Below are 15642 nucleotides of genomic sequence, written 5' to 3' on the forward strand. Positions count from 1 at the left end.
TGCCACGGCAAATCTGTCCCTGATTTAGGCAGGTTTTCTCCTTTGATTGAAATAGGCATTCATGAAAGGATCAAAAAGCAAGTCATGTTTTTAAATAACTGGAATCAAAAGTAGTCTCAGGACAACACCTGGCACTGAGTGTCTTTGCCGGTTTCTTACTCCTGCAAATATAACAGCTATGATTCCCTTAAAATGTGATTCCCATATATATTTTTAAATATCTCTCTTTCCCTATGTTTCCCAGTAAAAATCATTCTCTATAATGGAACTAGCTGAAGCTCAGGAGTTAACAAAGAAAAGGATGAGGCAGGTGGAGCTAATATGCCTGGTAAACTTCTCTGGTTACAGTGAAAAGCAACTATGCTAATCTAAATGTGATGCATAAGCCTCAAACCACAGAACTGTAGGAGCAATAAGAAGTGCATTAGGTTCTGAATATTCTCACACACAATCTAAAAGTGAATCCTCCTTTTTGACTTCATTTTCTTAGGTGAGAACCTTGTTGTGAAATGTGTAAAAGACTTTAATCTAGTTTATAAATTTTTCTGAACATATTACAAAAAGAAATTAAACCATGGTGCCCTAGGAAGAATTTTCAAGTCCCATCCAATGTGCTAGAGCCTATCTTGAAAGACATAAAAAGGTGCATATCCAAAGGAAGGCCAGGCATGTATACCTCCAACTCTCTTGTATTGGTGGGGAGGGTTTGTTCCACTTTCCAACAAGAGAACTTATAAAGCCTTGCTACTGGTGGCAGACACAGTTTGAACACCTTCCCAAGAGAAAGCTACATACAGAGTTCTCTTGCTGCATTTGATTATCAAGTAACAACATCCCTATATAAGAAGACAGCTTCCAACTGTTGACATTTTGACTGGAAGCAGACAAGAAGCAGCTTCTTTTTGCAAGAAAGCTATTGATAGTGGTAAGGCATCTCATTTTTGCTTTAGACAATGAGTTTGGTGTTTGTACTTCAAAATGTGCACACCTTGTTTGAAAAAGAGGCAACAGTAGGAGAAAGAATTCTTTCAAAACACTTACAACTTGTGTGAAAATTGTTTTGCTTCCAGGATTTAGTGCTGCTGTTAAAAATCTGCTCTGGATACTGCTTTTGGATATATGTTCTTAGGGTGTGACTATTGCTTCTGGGACTCCTGCTTAACAGCTTTTGATTGTTTTAGTTGAGACATATAGTGTTATTAATTCTAGTTTGTATGTTGCTTTGGTACTTTGAAAAAAAATTATGGAATAAACAAAAGTGCCACTTGTAATAAGACTGGCCTTACTGGATCAAATCAGAAGTACACCTAGTTAAATATTTGGTTTCCAATAATGACTGCCTATATTAGCATTTCCCCCCCCCACTTCCGTTGAACATAACACTGAATAGTTGACTTAATGCTCACAACCTTCTTCTGATGTGGCTCATACTGTCATTTGCAAAACTGTAATTAAGAGAAACCGAAAGCCAGGCAATCTATTGTTTCTAAGGGCTGAACTGGGACTGGGGTACAGGCTGTAGGTAGAAATCTAGCACTCTCACCACTGGTTCATACTAAGCTCTCAACAAAAAGAACTAGCTCTCCTGTACTCAACTGGAACATCTTTCTGGTTTTAATGAGTTTACTTATTACATTTATGACCTGATTTTTTTACCATAGTCTTTCGAGACTGAAGGTTGCCAACATGACCTGATTTTCACCCAAGTATGGTTCCCAAACCAGCTTAAAATGCACACGAAAGTACCATACACAGGGACATGCAAGGCATATGTGTTTTAGTCCCTGGCAGGTGATGACATAGCTGGGTTCCAGGCTCTTCCTTTTGGTAGCAAGTTATCTGGAGCAGCAGCAGCTGGACTCAAGGGCTGGTGATGGTAAGTATGCCAGCCACAGAAGCAGCTCCTGCATTGATTGGCTTTCACTGTATCGATAGATTCTTTATCAGAACATTGTTTTAGGACTGCACATCATTTGAAAATCTACTTCTTTTCAGATATGTAGAGCAACTTCAAGGGGAACTGTTACCACCATTAAGAATACTGATATACTGATTTCAACTACTTATCAACAAGTAGTTCTCCAAGCTGTTTATTTAGTTAATAAAAACACAGTACCTAACAAAATCCTTCTTTATATAAGGCCACACAGGCTGGTGGGAGCTGCCACACCCATAGAACTCGGCAAGTATTTCATTTGCAGTACCCCCTGCATTTAATTTGGTAGTGATCTGCTTAATGAGTGCTGTTGAGATAGGAACTGCACATTCAGATGGATCATCTTCTTCCCTGTTAATGTGGAAACAGAATCAATTAGGTACAATATTAATTGTATGGCTGTATTAGGAGACCATATGTATGATTTTGATAAAATTTTGAACCAACACTAAAATCATTAAAAAATATAAAAGCAATAAAATGCTGCAGTCTAACATGTTTAGGGAAAAGTAAATAAATAAATAAATAAATAAATAAATAAAGAGGGGAAAACTCATAAACTATACCTGGCTTGGAAGGTCAGGTGGTGGGTGAGATTAGGTTCTATATTTTGCAAGGATTTTTCTTGCCCTTTTCCTGGAATAATTTGTATTTCATTCAGCCCCAGACTCCTTTTCTCCAAATGTATGATGATTGGATCTGGAAGATGGCTCCTCATGATAAACAGAGGGCTGAAAACTATCTGCAAAATCAAAAGAGCAGAGCAGCTTCAGTATTAACTTTGGTTTTAGCATTCTCTGTCCTGGGTTAATCTGACCTTAATTCTTTTCAGAACGTGAGAGATGGGCAGCCTAATCCTCAGCTGCCTGTTGCGCCGGGACTGCCGTAGTGCCGAAACGGCTGCCACGGCATCTTGCATGCAACAGGGCAGCCGCTGGCACCTCCTCAGGGGAAAGAGACTTTTGTTCCCTTGCCCTGGTTAAAGCAAGTAGCCCTGTAATACGACTACTTGATTCTACAGCAACCCTTGGGCTGCCGTAGAATCAAGAGTCTCCATGTTGGGCCCGTGGCCCAGTATGGAGGCTCTGGAAGTGGAGAAGCAGAACTTCTCTGGTCCTACCTCCCACCCGGCCTGCTCCCTCCCCCAGCATGCCTCCTCCCTGCCCTCTCCCCAACCCCACCCGAGAACACCTCCTCCCCACCCCCATGCCCCCACCTACCTTTCCGCCACTTGACGGTTCAGGCGACCGCGGAGTGGCGGAGCAGTGGCAGGCCACCTATGCTCGCCCAGTGCTGAGGGCTGCAGACGTGTCTTACGGCATGTTTGCAACACTCAGCGCTGGTGGTGGACCGGTGTGAAGAGCTCAGGATTGGGCTCTAAGCCCATTAAAAATTTTGGACAATAGAGAATATACTCACCATTCGCTGCTGTACTTGAGAGTTGGCCTCTAATGTCAAAAGCATGCACCACACATGAATAATGGAACTGTTTGATGATGGCACCTGCAGACAAGAAGACAGGTATTAGTGAGTTTACCATAATCTTATACAACAAAATAATTTGTTATACCAAAATGTTTTCCAACAAATTGTGAGTTAGAAAAAAGATCAGCATTCAGAAAACCATGGTATTTTCTTTTATTTGAAGCAAAATGCATATTTACACCATTAGATTTAGAGGATTGTGCTCATGTTTCCCCCCCGCCTCACTTTTTAATACTGCTCTTATTCCAAGGAACTCAGGGTACAGAGTTCCTTCCCACTTTTTGACCTCAACAACCCCGTGAGGTAGGTGAGGCTGAGAGATAGTGAACTTATGACCTGGTTTTCCAGGGCAGTAAAATGTGTAGTAAAATGACTTGGCATACATCTAGGGTAGGGGTCTCCAAACTTTTTGGCCAGAGGGCTGCATCAAATATCTGGCATGGTGTTGGGGGCTGGAAAAAATTTAAATATAAAATTTATATAAATAAATTAGAGATGGAACTTAGATGAGTGAATAAATGATGAAGGGGCTCATTCATTCAATCTCTCTGGCCCTTAGAACACCCTCCAGATACAACCAGATCACAGCTCCAATCAAGTTCAGTCAAGTGGGCCAGAGGCTTTGAGGGGACAAGAGGCTGGCTGCGGGCCAGATAGAGGCTTGCTGCGGGCCGCATCTGGCCCCCGGGCCGGGGTTTGGAGAACCCTGATCTAGGGTGATGGTGGTGAAAATCTTGTGATAAGTCTGATTGAGCACTGGTTACAGGCCATTTTAGGGCCTATTCCATCGCAACAAAGGTAGGAAAGTAAGCTTTCTCTGCCTCCATTGCATCTGCAGAGAGCCATCCAGCCAAGATATTCTGGGTTGTACATGGCCTGTTTCATCTGAAATTGGTGAAGAATACAGTGGCTCATGTGGTTACGGGGGTTCAGTGGTTTGACTATATCAGGCTACTGCTCCTGCAGCTGCACTTGTTGGTTTGATTCTGGTGCTGTTCAAGACACTTTTAAAGCTCTTTATGGCTTGGAGCTAGAGCATCTCAGGGAGTGCCTCCGAACATATATGACAGCCTGTCCCCCAAGGTTATCTAGATGGGTGCTCCTACATGTGCTGCTATTTGCTGAAGTTAGGTTGGCAGCAATGAGGGATTGGGCCTTCTCCATGGTACATCAGAGTTACAGAACCCCGTTTTTGGAGGCAAGAACCTCCCCTTCCATTTTGTCCTTCTGTTGGGGCTAAAAACATTTTTGTTGCACCTTGCTTTCCCCTTTTAGTCTCCTCTGTTGATTGATTGATTGAGCAGCTGTTTTGTTGCTATTTTGTTGTATTTTATTTAGTTTTTTTGGTGTAATAATATTTTAATGCTTTATGCATTATATTTTTATGCTTTTAATTATTTGTTAGCTCTCTTGAGCATTTTGGAAACCAAACAAAAGGCAGGATATAAATGATTTGAAACAAATAATCTTAAACAATAAAGCTTTCACTTAGAAACCGATTGCTTATATACCTGGATGACTGTGCTATACTCAATGTGTTCAGACTCAAGACACACATCTCTTGACCAGTCTTCATCTCCTTTAGCCTTCACACTGAGTTCTGTTAGCTCATTGTTCTCTAGGACATATGAAGGTAGCTTCTGTTTGGGCGCAAGGCAGTCAATATGCTCCTTCACTACTGCCTGTCCATCCTGGCCAATGTAATGCTGAACAACTTTCAGTTCAATGCTTTCAGAGAGGTAACTGCATACTATCTGTCTTCCACAAATAATGATCTAAAAAAGACACACACGTACACAAGTATACAGAGAAATAGTCCATCTAGATCAAAAAACTCCAAATGTGTTAATTAAAATGCATCTTATGTAGATATTCATGCAGAGGTGAGACACTATTGAATTGCTACTGACATAAGGCCACAGAATCATTCATATGTAGAATAAACACTCTAGACACCATAGATTTATTGAAAAAGCATTATTTGGTCAAATAATTATTTCATACTATATGCTAATATTGCTTTTGTAGAAGCATACAGAATACTAAGATCTCAAGTCATGATGCCAAATAAGTTTAGTGATGTAACGAGATAGTTACTAAGTAAAAGTTAGTTAAGAGTCGGCATGATGTTATGAGTTCTGAGAATTGCATTGGAGCTTTGCTGGTTGAGGGCCGAATCCTAAACCTCACCAGCACTGAGCCCGAGTGCTGGGTGCCGTAAACGTGCTGTAAAGCCTGTTTTTTGCACCCGGCGAGGAAGGAGAGCTGTTGCTGGACCTGAGCCAGTCAGGTGCTGTGCCCAGCACCAGCCAGAGGAGGACACACAGCCTTCAGGGTAAGTCAGGCCACTGGGCAGGGGTGTGGCCTCAGGGGGACAGGGGAAGAGTGGAATGAGGGCAGGAAGGGGGGAGGAACCAGGGTGGGGGAGGGTAGACCTCTGGTCCGCTGTATCCAGACTTCCGTATTGGGCCTTCTGGCCCAACACGAAGTCTCTCAACTCTGCACCGGCAAAATATTCGGTGCAGACTTGAGAAGCTTGCGAGCCTTGGCAAATTCCAAGGAGACCTCCAAGTGCTTCCTGGCACCCGATGGATACAGCAGCAGCTGCTTTAGAGCTGCTGCTCTTGTGGGCGCTGGGAAGTTCAGGATTGGGCTGTGAGTTTCCTATGCTGCAACTATGCTGCAAGCTTTGGTTTATGATTTCTTGGTAATGATGTTGCCAATATAATGTTCTTGTATTGCAGCAAGTGAATTTCAAAATGTTGGATTTTTCATGTCATTGTCAGAGTTATGTGTTATTGTCAAAGAAAAAATCAATTCAAAGCTTAAAAAATAAATGCAAAAAAGCAATGAGTGCATATTTCTGTGGGCAGGTGTGGATATAATGATAGCTCCTGGAAAACTATGATTTTTCATGAAACCACATACCTTCCTTCCCTCTCTGAAACAATTTTCCTCATCCCTTTCTTCCAAACATTAACCATGATTTCATGTTTTCTACATACTGATGGTTAATAGTAACCAGATATTGTAAATATGGTTTGAACTTAGTTTGTAAACCATGATGACAAGGGAACTTGGTTGGTATCAGCCATGGTTTTCATCAAAGGATAGGAAACATTAAACCATGGTTGATTTTGGAAATGTAAGGGGGGAATCTCTCAAGATAAAATGGAGTGAGCACATGTTCAAAGTATGGCTCCTGACTTGTAAAAAATTGTGTGACAGGAGTCAGAATTATGTCAACACATTATGTCAAATGAACCTGAAGACATGAACATATCTGCTGTTATTGGGGCAGAAAGCGGGAACAATTATAATTATGGTCATGGCACACTTGCACAACTCTGTACTTTATTGAAAAACAATCCTTGTGAACTGCACATATAAGCACTCTTACCTGTTTTTGCACTCCATTCAGCTGCTGGACTTTGATGATAAGTGATGCTGTCCTTCCTTTGTACTGAATTGTTCTGATAAATGTTCCTGCATTATCAACACTAAATGGCTCAGACCACCGCCAATTTCCCCAGCCTTCAATACAGATATGAAGCAGCTGAAAGAGTTTTTTAAAAACCCAAAACATATAAGCAGCGAATAATTAATGACCCATAGCAATTAGCTAATCTTAGAGCAAAATCCAAGTTCTATTGCTGGAGAAGTTCTCATTATATGACTTGATAATCTCTTTTATTAGGACAATAAACAAGCTGCATGTACCACATAATCCAGTGTACTGGAACACTATCATTCTGGATAATTAGATGTTATATATTTAATGAAGAAAATAAGCCTCTAGTCTAGGAAGATGGATTCCTAAGCATTTGTCTCCTTTTTACTAGAAGCCAACATTCATGACGGAAGGAATAAAGCTTAGCACATACTTATTTATTCAGATATCAAAAAAAGAAAGTTACAAATATTACATTCTGTGAACACTAACCAAAAAAAAATTGCATCAAGGTCTAGGGAAAGGAGATAACAAAGCCCCCACACATCAAGGACAATGAATCAAGGTTAATGGACTGAGTGCTCTGAAATTAGGCTTTTTCCAGTGAGATTTGACTTTGACCTTTAAGAAGGAGCCATGATAACAAACTGCAGGGATGTTACAAATCAGTAGCCTGCTGGCAATTTTTGGTCCCTTCAGCACAAAACTGCATGTAAAACAAACATGTCCAGTGGGTGGCTTTTGAATTACTGGAGTTAGGCCTTGACTACGAACACAAATATACAAGATAAAAAGTACCTTGAGGGAAAATGTACTCTATGACATAAAAGCTCCTAATGGCTTTGATATATAAATCTTAAGACACAGAATGAAGAGAAACAATTTTAATAGCTGAAACCAAGTTTCTTAAGGCTACATCACAAACCCTCAAGCAAAATAGATGAGAAAACTACCAACTCTGGAGAGGGGAAAGGTAGCTGAAAAAAACAGCAACATCATCAGGTATGGGATACAAAAGCTGATCCCAGTTAAGAACTCAATCCTAAACTTGGTGTGCTGGCTTTACTGCCGGCGTGCACTGTCCAAACGTGCTGTAAAGCACATTTGTGAGGTTAGTGCTGGTCGAGCACCTCTCTGTTGCCTGGACTGCCTGGTGATAGAGAGCTGAGTGGGGGAAGGAAGGTGGGAAGAAGGCGTTCCAGAGCGAGGGAAGGTGTGGCAGGAGGGGGGAGGGAGTGGGGGGAGTGAGGCCAGTGGAGCTTGGCTCCACCGGATTCAGAGCCCTGCTTTGGACCGCATTGTCCGACACGGGACTCTTCGATTCTGTACTGGCTTGACAGTCGCTGCAGAATCAAGTAGCCCCACTGAGGGGCTACTTCCCTTACTAGGGGGGCGAAAATCCCCTTCTCCCAAGGAAGTGACAGCAGCAGCCTGGGGTGTGTTGATGCTGCAGCAGCCTTTCTGGCACCATGGCAGCCCCACACGCCAGGCAGCTCAGGATTGGGCTGCCCACCCATTTCTGCCCACAGGTGTACATTTTTGGTCCCTGTTGTATAAATGCAATGTTGGGCAGAAATTGCTTAACAATGCACTAAAAACATTGTATGCCAAAACAAATGTTCTGCTCTGAGATGTAATTGATGAAAATTAATCTGAGCACAGAATCCCCTCTCTGGGGCAGCCTCTCCCACCTTGTATAAACAGCAAGTTCATTAATGTGAATATCACCAAGGAATATGTTGTCAGTTTTCATCTGTCAGCCACTAGGATTACAAAACACTGACTTAATAATTTTCTGACCTTACAACAGGAAGATATATGTACATTTGGTATTAAGGACAAGCAAGGAAGCTTATCAAAGGTTAACAAGATAAATCATCTTGAAAAGGGGGGGAATTATAGATGTATGAAATTACATTCAGCCTCTTCTAGAAAAGTTGCCAGGGAGCCAACAATGGCTTGGTATTGGGGAGAGGGGCTATAGGAGTTCACTGCCCCATGCTGGCCAATGCTAATCGTTGTAATACCTGGTGTCCAGTGTGCTTACTGCCATCCTGGTTGCTTCCTTTGAGACACTTGCTTTATCCTTGCTACCACTTTTTCCAGCCCACTGCCCATTATGTAGTTGTTAATATCAACAATATTTATATACTGCCATTCAACAAAAAAAGCTCGTGAACCAGTTTATAGAGGAAACTACTAAATGGTCCTCTGTCCCAAAAGGGCTCACAATCTAAAAGGATGCAGAATACACACCAGCAACAGTCATTAAAAATAAACAGTGCTGTAGAGAATACGGGCAGTTACTCTCCTCCTGCGACATAACAGAGAAGCACCATTTGAAAAAGCACCTCTAGACATATTGCATGAACTCAAGCACGGCAGCATCCCTTATTACTAGAATGGAGATTAGTAAACATCATATGCAGTTAATAGAGTGCTTTAGGAGGTTCTCTTCCTAGCTTTGAAGCCCTCTTTCCTCTCAGTATGGAAACTACGGGGGGGGGGGTCATATCCATGGATCTTGAATTGGCGGATTCACTTATCAGCAGTTCTGGTTTGGGGACCCCAAGCACATGCACCCTTTCCAGAGGCAAGAGGAGCTCAGCTTCCTTTGCTTCTGGAGGGGCCTCTGAGCTCAGCAGAGGCTATCCATCCCTGGCCTCTGCCAAGCTCAGACTGAGCTCAGAAGCTGAAAACAGGTGACTTCCAGTTTCACAGAGAAACCCAAAGTGACATTTTTAATGCCTTATAAGGCATTGGGAGGCCCAGCAAAGTCACTTTGGTATTGTGTAAGTCATGCTGCTGCTCCTGCTTCACCATGTCAGGAAGTAAATGTTTATGATGGATTACACGTCACTGCACAAGAGCAACATCAAAAACCATTGTTGCTTCTCACTACTGCAAGCAACATACCCATGTGCAAATATTTAGGATCAGGTTGCCAGGACAGGCAATGAAGTGAACCAGGAACTCTGTAGGTTCACGCTCTTTTTGTCATGGTTGTAGAGTCCTGTACAGTTTTTCTAGTTCAGTATTTAATTTGAATTGCTAATATTTTTTTCTAGTTTAAGTTGCTAAATTCAGTTTTAAATGCTTTATGTACTCTTGTTGGAAATAATCACTGTAAGTCAATTTTGAGAAGTGGAAAAGTTTGTCTCTACTGAGACAAATGAGGACACTGCTACGCTACAACAAAGGAAGTAGCTAATGGCACTGAATAAGGCATCCATTCCAAGAGGTGCTACTAAAGAAAAATGTGTGGTTGCAGAGTAATAGGACAAAACATGAAAAGAAAAAAGGAAATTTGGTATTCGTGGATGAGAGATAACAAGGAGAGCTTTAAAGCCAGCAATGACTTGATTACTATGACATTTAAAAACAAAGAATTTAATGTCCTTGGTAAGCGTCACAGATAGCATAAACAGCTCCTAAAGGGTAGGCAAAGAGAAAGAAGTTCATGTCAGTCTCTTTACCCTGTTAGCTAGGGGCATTCACAATGAATGTTTAGTAGAGGTCACTTAACAAAATTTTCTGGAGCTAATAAGCACCACCACATGATCCACACAATCCCAACTGTATTTGCCATCACAGTTTAAGGACCTCTGACAAGGGCTTGAAAATATCCTAGCCTGAGACCTTGAAGAGTCATAGGGCCCAATCCTACCCAATTTTCCAGTGCCGGTGCAGCTGTGCCAATGGGGTGTGCACTGCATCCTGTGGTGGGGAGATAGTCACAGAGGCCTTCTCAACATAAGGGAATGCTTGTTCCCTTATCTCGGGGCTGCATGGAGGCTGCACTGGTGCTGGAAAGTTGGATAGGATTGGGCACACAGTCACTTAGGGCTGACAATCTTGTGCTAGAGGGAACAGCGGGTTTGAATCTGTGTAAGACAGTTTCATATGCACATCAGACAACCCCTTCTCCATATTGAGCTTATTCTGAAGACAGATATATCTTTGAAGATACTGCTGTATTACAGAGAACACAGCAGTGAGATGGCTGCTTAAAAAGACCCAAACTCCATTTTTGCACTAAGGCATTTTACCTATGCTCCATGTCCTCTAAACATTTTGAAGAACACAACTGTTTTGGAGTACAAGGTGGTTTCTGCTGTAACTTGATTCAAAGGCCAAGGAATGGATCCAATAATGAACTGCTGTATAACATGACAAGGACCAATTGACATTACTTCTCATCCCCATCAAAACAGACCTTCAAGAAACCTCTTACTCTCCTAAGCATTCATCTCAGGGTCTCATGAAGCCAGTAAGTCATTACTGCAATTTGAATACATCATACATTTCACCAATTCTGAACCTCCTGAAATGCAAAGTTGAGCAGAACCATTTATTCTGAAATGCCTTGAACCTTAAAGGAGGTTAAAGGACTAACAAGTAAGCGAGTGGCTCAAATAGGGCAAAAGGTGTCAGGCCAAACATCTGCTATGTGAAATCTTTACCAAATTTAATGAGGCATTTAGGACTTAGACTTTTATGGAGTGGGAAGAACAGCAAAGGAATGGATAATTCTGAGAAATTATATTTAAAACACTGAAATTCTTCCATACTCACTGAAATTTTTAGAGTGCTCCCAGAACATGAGAGACTAAGGCCAAAATCCTAACCAACTTTCCAACTCTGACATAGGTGTACCAATGGGCACCTGTGCTGTATCCTACTGTTGGGTGGTAGTCACAGAGGCCTCCTCAAGGTTAGGGAATATTGGTCCCTTACCTCAAAGTTGCATTGTGCTTAATTTGGTGCTGGAAAGTTGGTTAGGGCTGCACCCTTAAACACAATTTCTCTTTATTTGTTACTGTATTGTAACTACTGATTAAAAAGTTTACTTTTGATCCAGTAATTTAATTCTTTAAATCATCTGACTCAAATGTGTTTTGAGGTTTTAGCTTCATATCATCACAGCAAAACAAACAGAATTTTAAGACTTCTTTCATTCACTTGTATTATATATTTTAAATATGCAATTACAACACCTCTCCCTACCTTTAATCAGTGCAAAAATTAAGACTTTAAATGATATGAATGTTGAAGAAACCCAAGCCTTTGAAAACTATTTATTTTCATTTAACTGAACTGCCTTGCCACACTAAAAAAAACATTTTTGCAAAGGTTAAATAAAGTATTTTATGGCAACCGCTGCTGCTTAGTGCCTCTGTAACAAGAAACATGAGCTGGCCAAAGTTGTGCAAGGGTTTTTCTTTCCCAGTAAGAGAATGTGGTATCTGAGACCTTGTCCTAACTCATTTTATCCCCAAGTGTGAGGTAAGTAAGTCAAGTATGAACTAATGCCTAGAGGAAAGTCCCTGACTCCAAAAGTATGGATTATTTCATATTTCACATTTATCTTACAATCTGCTCTCAGAGTTCTTAAAATTCACTAACTTGGCAAGAGGAGAATTATCATGAGGAATGAAATAACTTCAAAACTATGAAGTCATCGAACATTCCATTAATCTGACACTTGTATGGCTTGTCCATGCTCGGGCACTATTCTGACCTTTGGATAATGAGTTCCTCAAGAGCCATTGAAACAGTTTGGAATGCGCCACAACATCACACTCAGAACAACCTGAAGTCCTAAAGCAGTTGTGTAAATACTTACGCTTACAAATGCACCCCACTTGAAACCTTGTGACACGGTGCTAAAAACATAACTGTGCTTATCCAGGATGACAAGTTATGAACCTGTTCAAGTTTTGTTTTCCAGAGAACACATTCACATTTTCTTATTTAAAATTAAGCTAAGCCCACATTCGGATCTTGAGATTTGCAATACTGTGCAAAGGAACAGGCTTATGCATGAAAAGCCTCCTATGCTCCTAGGATGTACAGCTACCCAAATGGTTCATTTCCATCTTTAAGTTCTGGTGTCATGGGAGAGGCAATAAAATGTCAGCAAAACAATAATAACAATAGTGAGTATTACAGGGCTGGGGGGATTCTCAGCAGAGCTACTCATGTCACTCAGTTCTTGCCAGGAAGTGTCCCAAGAATCTAAACTTTCGGAGAGCCAAGCTCTGGTGCCCTGCCAGTGAGAAAAACTGCTCCATTGTTGACCTGCTTTTCCTCTCTTCTCATATTACTACATGTCCATTCTTTCTGCCTGCTGGCACCCCATTCCTTCTTTATACATCACTAGCAACCGTATTCCGTTGATTGGCCACTAGGGCTTGTTCTATTCACTTTTCCAAGAACAGCACAGCAAATTGTGTAGTTCACAAGCCTGGTAACTAACAATACAAAAAAAAAAAAAAAACAACCCTAACTCAACCCTCATGTTTATTGCTTAAAACATCTAATCCTCATGCATTCTGCCCTTTATTCCTCAAAATGCCTTATGATCTTTATTGTATTTGTCCTCAAAACAACCCTGCAAGGCAAGCCAGTTACTCCTAACTTTTAGATTGTGGATTGATGCTGAGAATACTTTCCCAAGGCCATGTAATGAGTAAAGGGCATATGAGGAACTTGAATTCAGGTCTCCCAGATCCTGGTCCAGCATCCATCTACTGAATCATACTGGCTGTCAAACAAATTCTGCAGCTGCACCCCACAGGTTATACTGGGATTACAAATGAAGCAATACACTGCTTCAGTTTGCAGACAGCAGGATCCATACACCCACAGTGTAATTTATTTGAGAAAAGCATACATGCTCAGGCATAAGAACATAAGAACATAACAAAAAGCCCCACTGGATCAGGCCACAGGCCCATCTAGTCCATCTTCCTGTATCTCACAGCGGCCCACCAAATGCCCCAGGAAGCACACCAGATAACAAGAGACCTGCATTCTGGTGCCCTCCCTTGCATTGGCATTCTGACATAGTCCATTTCTAAAATCAGGAGGTTGCACATACACATCACGGCTTGTAACCCATAATGGATTTTTCCTCCAGAAACTTGTCCAATTCCCTTTTAAAGGCGTCCAGGCCAGATGCCGTAAACACATCCTGTGGCAAGGAGTTCCACAGACCGACCACATGCTGCGTAAAGAAATATTTTCTTTTGTCTGTCCTAACCCTCCCAACACTCAATTTTAGTTGATGTCCCCTGGTTCTGGTGTTATGTGAGAGTGTAAAGGGCATCTCTCTATCCACTTTATCCTTCCCATGCATAATTTTGTATGTCTCAATCATGTCCCCCCCTCAATCAGACGCCTCTTTTCTAGGCTGAAGAGGCCCAAACGCCGTAGCCTTTCCTCATAAGGAAAGTGCCCCAGCCTAGTAATCATCTTAGTCACTCTCTTTTGCACCTTTTCCATTTCCACTATGTCCTTTTTGAGATGTGGTGATCAGAACTGGACACAATACTCCAGGTGTGGCCTTAGCATAGATTTGTACAGCGGCATTATAATATTAGCCATTTTGTTCTCAATACCTTTTCTAATGATCCCAAGCATAGAATTGGCCTTCTTCACTGCCGCTGCACATTGCGTCGACACTTTCATCGACCTGTCCACCACCACCCCAAGAACTCTCTCCTGATCTGTCACAGTCAGCTCACAACCCATCAGCCTATATGTGAAGTTTTGATTTTTTGCCCCAATGTGCATGACTTTACACTTACTGACAATGAAGAGCATCTGCCATTTTGCTGCCCATTCTGCCAGTTTGGAGAGATCCTTCTGGAGCTCCTCACAATCACGTCTGGTCTTCACCACTCGGGAAAGTTTGGTGTCGTCTGCAAACTTAGCCACCTCACTACTCATCCCTGTCTCCAGGTCATTTATGGTTGAAAAGCACTGGTCCCAGGACAGATCCTTGGGGCACACCGCTTTTCCACCTCTCTCCATTGTGAAAATTGCCACTGACACCCACTCTCTGTTTCCTGGTCTTCAACCAGGTCTTAATCCAGGAGAGAACCTGTCCTCCAATTCCCTGACTGTGGAGTTTTTCAGTAGCCTTTGGTGAGAGACCGTGTCGAACGCCTTCTGAAAGTCCAGATACATAATGTCCATAGGTTCTCCCGCATCCACATGCCTGTTGACCTTTTCAAAGAATTCTAAAAGGTTTGTGAGGCAAGACTTACCCTTACAGAAGCCATGCTGATTCTCCCTCAGCAAGGCTTGTTCGTCTATGTGTTTTGAGATTCTATCTTTGATGAGGCATTCCACCATCTTACCCGGTATAGATGTTAGGCTGACCGGCCTATAGTTTCCCAGGTCCCCCCTCTTTCCCTTTTTAAAGACTGGTATGACATTTGCTATCCTCCAATCCTCTGGCACCATGGCCGTTTTAAGGGACAAGTTGCATATTTTAGTCAAGAGATCAGCAACTTCATTCTTTAATTCCTTAATAACTCTTGGGTGGATGCCATCCTTTTATCTCCCCTTTCCCTCCCTCACCATTCAGAGGGCCAACCGCTTCTCTGGCGGGTTTCCTGCTTCTAACGTATTTGAAGAAGATTTTATTATTCCCCTTAATGTTGCTGGTCATGTGTACCTCATAGTCTCGCTTGGCCTCCTGTATCATCTTCTTACATTTCTTTTGCCACAGTTTATGTTCCTTTTTATTCTCTTCATTAGGGCAAGACTTCCATTTACAGAAGGAAGCTTCCTTGCCCTTTACGGCCTCTCTAACTTGGCTGGTTAGCAATGCGGCCACCCTCTTGGACTTAGTGGAGCCCTTCTTCCTTTGCGGTATACACTTCCGCTGGGCCTCTATTACTATTGTTTTAAGCAGCCTCCATGCACTCTGGAGAGATTGGAATCTTTTAACCTTCCCTTTCAACCTCCTTCTAACCAG

General features: G+C 42.0%; 1 protein-coding gene across 4 annotated transcripts in view; it reads right to left on the reverse strand.

Annotated features, from left to right (window-relative positions):
- The window catches only part of VPS13B (vacuolar protein sorting 13 homolog B), a 494765-nt gene that overhangs the window by 45993 nt on the left and 433130 nt on the right, over positions 1 to 15642 (reverse strand). For all 4 annotated transcript variants that reach the window (XM_066626564.1, XM_066626562.1, XM_066626565.1 and 1 more), the window contains exons 44-48: positions 6822 to 6977; positions 4933 to 5196; positions 3356 to 3439; positions 2503 to 2678; positions 2117 to 2287 (exon numbers count right to left, since the gene is read on the reverse strand). In XM_066626564.1, the coding sequence (XP_066482661.1) occupies positions 2117 to 2287; positions 2503 to 2678; positions 3356 to 3439; positions 4933 to 5196; positions 6822 to 6977 (851 nt within the window). The remainder of the gene's footprint in view (positions 1 to 2116; positions 2288 to 2502; positions 2679 to 3355; positions 3440 to 4932; positions 5197 to 6821; positions 6978 to 15642) is intronic.

This window comes from Tiliqua scincoides, chromosome 4, assembly GCF_035046505.1.
Source record: "Tiliqua scincoides isolate rTilSci1 chromosome 4, rTilSci1.hap2, whole genome shotgun sequence".
In the NCBI taxonomy this organism is placed as follows: domain Eukaryota; kingdom Metazoa; phylum Chordata; class Lepidosauria; order Squamata; family Scincidae; genus Tiliqua; species Tiliqua scincoides.